This window comes from Parasteatoda tepidariorum, chromosome X1, assembly GCF_043381705.1.
Source record: "Parasteatoda tepidariorum isolate YZ-2023 chromosome X1, CAS_Ptep_4.0, whole genome shotgun sequence".
Lineage (NCBI taxonomy): Eukaryota > Metazoa > Arthropoda > Arachnida > Araneae > Theridiidae > Parasteatoda > Parasteatoda tepidariorum.
This window is the reverse complement of record NC_092214.1, coordinates 29,587,488-29,596,768: the sequence shown is the minus strand read 5'-3', so window position 1 is coordinate 29,596,768 and position 9,281 is coordinate 29,587,488. Positions and strand designations below refer to the sequence as shown.

Below are 9,281 nucleotides of genomic sequence, written 5' to 3'. Positions count from 1 at the left end.
ACTGTTAATCGGATGGACAGACAGTTGCCAGTTATTTTACCATAATTTTAGAATGAAAATTTTAACTGTGTATAAAGTTTTGAGCAAAACGTTTTTCAATACTTTACGGAAATGTAAGCTTTAAAAGTTCTGTTTTAGGCAAAATTTTTTATCGCTTTAATGTATATATTTTTTTGATTGAAAAACGAAATAATTCGCACCACTCAGTTGGCGGGTTTTTTTTTATTACAACTTTCTTTCTTATACTTTCAGGAAACTATAAATAATTTAGTTGCTTTAAATTTCCAAATGCAGAGCTTGGAAAAACGGCAGATTATACGTCGATTGAATTAGAGCAATAATATCAAACGGGGTTGAACTAAATAAGGAAGAAAAGACGTAAAGAAACCAAAACCATTTCATCGAAAGAAGGTAAGGAGCAAAATGAAGTTTCTAACAGTCTAAATTAATTATTTTCATACTTAAAACTACCATACAATAGAACGATCAAAATATACTGCATAATTATTTATTAACTAAATGTATAAATAAACAATATAAATAGATAAGCAACAAATTATGGGTTAGCTTGCGTAATATTTAATAAAGCATCTAACAACTATTTTTCCACCCCGGTTATGTAGACTTTCTATCTACACGTGGTTCATCATTTATTGCAGTATCATGAAGCGAGAATAAAAATGCAGCACAACAAAATGAATTCCTCATTAGCAAATAAAAACCATTCTTTTTCTTCCGGCTGATATAGTCACTTTTGAAAGATATGAATGTCAGTTTCTTGTCTGACTCACGTGCAAGAAGTTATGCATAAATTTAATGAATGAAATTTGAGGCATGGAAACTAAAATATGAATACTTGCCAAAGATGTTGATTAAAGATTCACAAAATTTCAAGCGTGATATTTTATAAAACTACTTTTGTAGGGGAAATTTATGATTTATATGATTGGAATTACGCAATATGTACTTACAATATATATAGCAGATATATTTCAATGGTAACTTAATTTCTAATCAATGTTTCAATAGCTTCATATAGACATAGATAAAAGCCATTGGTAATTTTAGAAGGGAGATTTTTGTATTAAATTTCTACAAAAAACTGAACAGATTGCTGGGTGGCTTCAGATACATCAAAATCATATGATCACTCATATTTTTCAATAAAGATTAACAGGCTTATTTTCTGGTCAAGGTGTAGAAAACATTTTCATGTATAAAACAAGGTATAAAACAAATAAGGTCAGTATGGAAAACTTTAAAATATTTTTAATATTTAATTATTATTATTCTGACACATGTTATCTCTGAAATTTTTACTATCACCTGGTCAGAGAATAATCAAAAAAGTAATAAGGAGGTTTATGGAGTCAGTCAAAGGTTTGTGATTTATAATGTAATATATTCGAAGATATACGAAGTGCCAAGAAGAATAGTAATCAATATTAGTTTTACAAATAAAGTAGTTAGGTACATTATTCACGTCGCATTAGAGCTGCACAATGGGCTATTATGGTGATGGCTGGGGAACATCAATGAGGATGATCCAAAGACATGCCATCACATTTGTGATCCTCTGCAGAGGGGATGACTCCTCCGCTTTGGTTCCCCGGTGACTTGGGTGCGAAGTCGAGCACTCACATCAGAACAGCTTAACGAGGACCTATACAGCTCCCCCTTGGCCTCTACGCAGGCTGATCAAAGTAGTCACCCACCCGCTTACTGACCACACCCAGCGATGCTTGGCTTCAGTATTTTATTCAGAACCGTGTCTTTACGATCAGTTCATTGCGGGACTTTTTCGAATTACTTTAGTAATTATGCATATAGAATACTGTTGTGTTGTTGTTTTTCGTATAACATCAGAGTTTATGGTAGTGGGGACGAATACCGATCAAAGAAATGCTTGATTAACTTTTGGTCTGATAATCGAATTTTCTCATTCTTCTTACTGTGTAAATTAAATCATTCAGATAATTGACCTTTACTGTACTAATTGTGAAAGTGCAGGCAACATTTTAAGTTCTAATATCAGACGCATAAACGTATTTTCATTTTCTTAGAACAAACCTACATTTTCTTAAAACCTTTTGACTTACTACATCCCATATTTTGCTCGCCAATCAGAGTTACATATTTTGTGGGCCAATATTCCACTCACACGGGTAGGGATTGTGATAGAAGGTTTTATCTGATGTTGTCTGTTTTTTTTCCTCTTCATAACTAATTTTAAATTTTCGAAAAAATCCTAATATAATTTCTAAATTGTGATAAGTAGGCGTATTGACTAATGATGCTTGACTTATTTCAAGGATAATAAAGGTGTCTTTTTATAAAGTCTATAGAGTAGGTTTGGTTTATCATCCTTAAAAATAGAGTTTTCTTTAGCATAAAATCCAACAAGAGGCAAAAGTTCTTGCCTTTCACCAGGATGACTAAACTTAGTTTTTGTAAATAAAAATCAGCCAAGTTTCTATTCTTCGTTCAATTTCCTACTTCAAAATGTCACCAATTATGAATTAACATGAAATATGTTTATAATTACCCCGTACTGGTAAAAAAATGGAGTAATTATGATCATATACTCCTAGGTAATAGACTTTAATGCAAGCAGAAATTAATAATCAAAAGTGGAAGAAAACGTAATCGCGCTTAGTTATAAATCGATTGACATTTACCACAAAATTTTCTTCGACGACTGAAATCAATTTGAATCAACATGCGCTGAAACTGTTTTTCAAAAATTTAGATGATTTTTTTAAACGATTTATATATTGACACAAAATATTTATCTGAAAACTATTTAAAGGTTCCCGAAGTAAAATATACACTTTAAACTTGATAAAAATTATTTTTCAAAGTTCTTATAAGCATTTATAAGTATTTTCTGGTCACAATTACCCCACTTAACCCTATAAATATACATTTTTCAAATATTCACTTCAGTTAAATATATCTTTATTAGTCTATATTTGGTTAATTTTATTATTATTTGATAATTATAGCCATTCAAAGTTTTCAGAAATTTGTATTGAAAATATTTTTTTAAACATAATGTTTAAATAATGCTTGCAATGAATGGAATGCTTCTCACGTGCATTTAAGATTATCACATGCTTTTTTAAATATGACTAACATGCTTCTTCTTAATGAAGCAGCAATTTTTGTTTTAAATTTTATTCAGTGTTGAGTGATGCTGAATGTGCATAACGTTTTATTACCTTGACAATGGTAAAACATTATTCGTTGTCGTCAATACTAGCGTCACAAAACAATCCGAAAATCAGCTGAATCATTCAACTTAGTAGGCATCTAATTCATGTTTTGCGCATTTATCATCAAATTATGGCAATAGCCATAGTTTCAAATATGCCAAAATAAGTCTTAGATGTAATTCATATAATCATCCACACATTTTTTTATATTCATCATGATTCATTCATTAAAAAATTTCCATTTTACTTGGAGACTATAAATATGATACGCTTGATGAGAATGGTCGTATTTGTTGCGAATCAGTTTAAATTGTTAATGGGAGAAAAGTCGGAATTTTTTTCCCGAGTTCTTTTCCGTTATACATTTTTAAACTGATTTCGCAACTTTGCGAATTAGTATTCATCGAGAAATTTACTTTTTTAAATTTTTTGTACGTTATTTTTACATAATTTAAAAGGATTGAAAAGAAAGTATCTAAAATGTTTCAAGTATGGTGTATTTTGGTAATATGTGCTATAGCATGGGCTGCACCGATTGAACCTGAATTAGACGATAAATGGCAAATTTATAAGGTGAGTTGCAACACAAAAAATTTTATTTGAAATTAATTTTTAACGTTTTTTATGCATGATTTTAGCTCTTCAGGTGTATGAATTTGAGTTTATTATGCTTGTTGAAATAAGTTTATCTGGTTTATAATGATTAATTACTTTCAAACACTAATTTCTAAAGAGTATTCTGAAAATAAATATTCATATATTTTCCTTTTAATTGTTTTTAAATAAATTTCAATAATTAAATACAATCATGCAAAAATTAATTTTAAACTCTGCATTTGTATTGTTTGTTTATAATATTTATCAATTATAGATTTAAAGTTCCTAAACATTCAGGAAATATTTAATAATTTCAGTAAAAATCTCTCAAATGACTTTGAATTTTGTGAATTTTAAGAGCGCCTGATTCACTGAAAACATGAAAGTTAAATAAATAATTATAAGTAATTCACGTTGTCGGATAAACCTGATACAAAAAAAAAAAAGGTTTTAAACTTCAACATTTGTTTTCTTTTCAAAGGTCTACTAGAAAACATAACTTGGGAAGAAAATTAAGTGGAAGAATAATAAGTAAATACAAAATCATAAACCACTTTAAATAACTCTTGTTCTAATAATCAAATTTTTCAGAACTCATTTGAATTATCTTAAATCGAGAGCCCAGCTATATAATGCTAATTAATTGGTCATAACTGTAAATTAAGTCACATTTAAAGGTAAAAAAATCTCACTTATTTAAAAAAATTTTCTGTCCAATTCAGAATTATTGCTCTCTTAAATTTGTTTTAACTAACTGTAATTAATTATTAGTAGTCATTTGTGGAAAAATCGAAAAATTAAAATTCAACAGTTCAATTCTGATAAGAATAATGATAATTTTAATTCTTTTTATTTTCGATCATAATTTAGCAATTAATCTGAAAAATCTATGATTTTTATTCAATATTATGATATTTATTCAATCTGAAAGTCTTAGAAAAATAAAAAATAAAAATAAACTCATTGATAAATTCGCGAAACTGAAGTTTCAAAAAGATGTTTCTTTGTTTATTTTAAATAAGAAAATGCTATCAGATATTTAATATATTTCTCTTTTTGGATTTTCAGTTATTTTATATGAACTTGTAATTATGAATACTTTGTTTGTATTAATGGGACTAAAAAAAATAATAAATTTGAATAGAAGTGTTTTATTTTTACTTTTTTTTAACATTTAGACTCTTTACAACAAAACATATTTATCAGACATGGATGAAGAAGAAAGACGAATAATCTGGGAGGAAAATGTCAAACTTGTACAAAGACATAACTTAGAAGCTGATTTAAGAGAACATGATTTCAGACTTGGAATAAATCATCTTTCTGATTCCGTAAGATATTATGAACAAAGCTCTTAATGTAATTAAAAAAGTTTTTTAAAACTTTCAGTGTAATTAAAAAAGTTGGGTTAATTATTTTTATAACTTTATTTCTTTTTATAAAAACGGTTTTTTTCGTATTTTCTGAAATAGAGCATTATATAAAAAGGTAGTTTAGCCTCTTAATTAACACTAGAGAATAATATAGAGTTTTTGAACTAAAACCCAATTACTGTCCTATATTTAGAAAGTCATTTTTCAGTTTGAATTTTTCTCCACATAATGAAACCAGTTTACTCTTGTCATAAGACAGAAAAATTTTTGCAGAAGGTACATTGCAAAAAAATTACGGCATAAAGAACCGGCACGTTAGGTGGCATCATTCGTAAAATCCATATTTACATATTTACAGTAATATTTATTTAATTAGAGTGATTCAGTGATTTTACTGTATTTATTATTGTAAAAATTACGGTATATAAATTTTTTTTTGCTCCGTAATATGTTCCGGTGAAAATGGACTTTACGGTAAAAAGTACTGGCTCCCTGAGTGCTGATACTTCTAGAAGTAATGTGATCTTGAATTTCTTATAGTGCAGAAACATAATCCCAAATTTGCTTTTTTGTGAACCACGGAAAAATTTATTTCTACAGATTCCTTTAGATTACAAGTATGCTGAAAATATTTGTGTAAATTTAATATTTAAGAGGATTTTGAGTATTATTACAGAATACCATGTGGAAACCGTAATTTTGATAATTTAAAAAGTAGGTTTAGTTAATGACGGGAATCATATATTGAAAAATTAACCTATATATATATATATATATATATATATATTTTTTTTATTTGTTATTTTTTCGCCGGTCTTCACGCATTTATTTTTCTTGCGCATAAAAAGTTATGTTTAATTTTACATTTTATTGTATTTTGGACATAGCTTTTATACTTTACTCGAAGCGTTTTTTCTTCTTGTACATGGCTGACATTTTTATGAGCTGCTTTTATTTCTTCGTTTTTTTTATGCGTCACATTTACTTGTTTCTACGTTNGGGGTAGCGTGGCAGCACGAATTTGGTTTTCCAAGTAGGACCACAAATGCTCTATTGGATTAAGGTCAGGTGAATTTGGGGGCCAAGACATGACTTGAAAGTAACTGGAATGTTCCTCGATGATTCGACCCATATGACATGGTGCATTATCCTGTTGGTAAACACCATTCCCCGCAGGACAAACTGTTGCCATGAATGAGTGAACCTGGTCTGCAACTATGTTCAAGTAGCTTACAGACGTCAGGGATTGTTCTGTGAGGATTATGAGTCCTAATGAGCTCCATGACGACATTGTTCCTGGGCGAGAAACCATGAAAACCTGGGCGAGCCTATTGTTATAGATGGAGGGTGGTCATAATGTAATGGCTGTTCGGTGTATAGATATATCACAATTATTAGTTAAAGCGAATGTTGCATGAAATTATTTCGTTAAATATACAATAATAATGAAATTGAAAAAATCTTGACTAGGTCAATATAACTACAGATTTGCCATCGGCTGTGTAGGTCAAAGGGCTATCAATTGATCAAAAGACCATCTCAAACTGCACTTTTATTGGAATTATAAATTTTTTCCTTCTCACGTTTAATAAAAAATTGAGAATTTAAACTAAAACATCATAAATAGCGTGCACAAGCAGAATTTTAAAATCAATACAGTATTTTAATTATTTAATGTGTTTGAATTTTATAGGGTCTAGAAGAATACATGGGTATTAATGGATTGATACTAATTCCTAGCGTACAAACTTTTTTCGAAACTATTAAAAGAGCAGAAGAAAGGGAAAAAGAAAGAAAAGTCGAAAAGGAAGAAGAAAACGAAAATTATCCAAAACATGTTGACTGGAGGGAAAAAGGCTATGTAACGCCTGTACAAAATCAAGTAAATATTTTTAATTCAATTTTTAATATTTTGATTACTTAAGAAAAATTAAATACTTAAATATAAATATTAAATTTGCACCAGGAAAACAATGTAGACTCTTTATTCTTACATAGGAAAAACAACTCATGAGAAATATTTGATTACTTATCCATCTTAATTATTTTTTGTACTTTAAAATATATCTGTCATTTAATGTTAAAATTTATTCAATATTAAACTTCGCAGAAAATTATCACTTTGACTTAAACTATCAATGATAGAAGCATATTAAGTTATTATAATCGCAATAAAGTGCTTAGATAAAATATTGTATGGTAAGAATAGAATCGGTACATTAGTTGGCTGAGTCATAATTTCGCTTAAATTTGTCGTTGGCAACTTTGGTAAAAAGGCAAGCTGACTAATGTTACCAGGCAAATTTGATCAGAGTTGTGTTTTCATGCATATGTTCTATACATTAGATCGTAACATTCTCTAACGTTTTTGCAACCTTCATACTAAGCCAAGTTTAAACATTCTAAGTTAAATTAAAATATCAAAAGAATGGACTTAAAAATAATCAAATTTTCTAATTTTATTAACCTGACATGCTGAGTAATATTTAGATTCTTGCATCGGCACGATGAACCCAAGTTATGTTACAGTTCAAATTGCATGAAAATATCATTCGTTAAACAATGAAGCTACAATTTTCTTTTTGCAACTTTTAGATATCCCTCTGAAGTAATTTGTCGCAAAAATTAAAAAAGAATATCGAAAATTTCTACCACAGTGGTGACATATTTTCATTTTTTGGAAAATTAAAAATTGCCTAGTTGTAAGGTTAAAATTAAAGCTAAACAACTGTAAAGTTAAACCATAGCATTTTTTTAAAACCCCGATGCTATACCGTCCGTAAGTTAAACCATTCTGAATTCCTCTGCCAAGTTCATATACCTAACCTAAGAACTCTGGTCAAGCTCATAAATAGTAGTTGAAAAGTAACCATTCTTTAACTTTTCGTAACAAGGTAGCTGTGAAATGTTGTACAAAGTTTAAAAAAAATGCGAATGATTTTACGGTTGAGCATGAAACAATATTTTTAACTGTGCTGTTTAGGTACTTTAATATCATTAGTATTTTCCACTTGTGTGTTAAAACTGAAACTGCTGTTCTAAAAAGAATTTTTTTTTTTATTTTTCAATTTATTAGGGTTTCTGTGGTGCATGCTGGGCTTTTTCAGCTGTTGGATCATTAGAAGCTCAATATAAGAAAAAAACTGGAAAATTGGTTCCACTTAGTTCCCAAAATCTTGTTGATTGTTCAAAGACTACAGGTAACTTCAAATAATTTATAATTGGATCGTTTAAGGGACTTAAAATTAAGATGGTTTATCTTAAAGCTAAGCCCATACACTTTTTTTTAAAATTAACTTTTATCTGTTTAGAGAGTTCTGTTTTCCTTTCTTTATTTTATCTTAGAGATTCCGATGAAGAAGCAGTTCTATCATTTGTTTATTTTTTAATATTTACGAAAACTGAGGTTTTTGTTTAATATTTAAACGCATAACAATTATAACAAAAAAAAACAGCTTACAAAGCTAATAAACAACTCCGGAAAAAGATAGAATAAATCCTTTTTTAAATAAAACAAGTTCAATTTTAAAAAAAATGCAAATACTTTTTCATGTAAATACTTTTTGTTAGACTTGAACAATAGATAACAAAATAATGGTAAACGGTAATTCCTATAAAACACATTAACGATAATTTGAGTTCTTTCTTTTGAAATACTGCTTTGTGATGATTCAAGAATTATCGTGAAGAACTGATAAGACTGTGCGTAATAGTTAGGTGTCTTTCAGATTTAAAACAAATATCGTGTCTACTTATGATTCATCTGAAAGCATTTCAAGATGTAAACTCCACAATTAAAAAAAAATATTATATAAGTACAAATCTTAAGCTCAAAAATCAGCTTCGAACTTTATCCACGACATTCTGATTACATAGCTGGCTGTTTTATTTTTTAAATAAACGATAAAACAAAAATTAATATTAGGTACCATTTTCAGTCACACGTATACTTTCTTGTTTTTTCTCGTTATAAAATATAAAATTTGCAAAAATTTCTTTTCGAAGTACTCATGTTAGTCCTCCAAATTTATCGCTAGGATTTTCTTAAAATTGTGAGGTACTAATGATAGTCATCAGTTCAAAAATTCATATATAT

The 9,281-nt window shown here is 28.6% G+C and overlaps 1 protein-coding gene across 1 annotated transcript in view; it reads left to right on the top strand.

Moving 5' to 3' along the window:
• Positions 1 to 3,500: 3,500 nt before the first annotated feature.
• The window catches only part of LOC110283155 (cathepsin K), a 13,589-nt gene continuing 7,808 nt past the window's right edge, over positions 3,501 to 9,281 (top strand). Inside the window, exons 1-4 of the mRNA XM_021147884.3 lie at positions 3,501 to 3,788; positions 4,991 to 5,143; positions 6,879 to 7,067; positions 8,262 to 8,385. Coding sequence (XP_021003543.1) covers positions 3,696 to 3,788; positions 4,991 to 5,143; positions 6,879 to 7,067; positions 8,262 to 8,385 — 559 coding nt within the window. The 5' untranslated portion in view covers positions 3,501 to 3,695. The remainder of the gene's footprint in view (positions 3,789 to 4,990; positions 5,144 to 6,878; positions 7,068 to 8,261; positions 8,386 to 9,281) is intronic.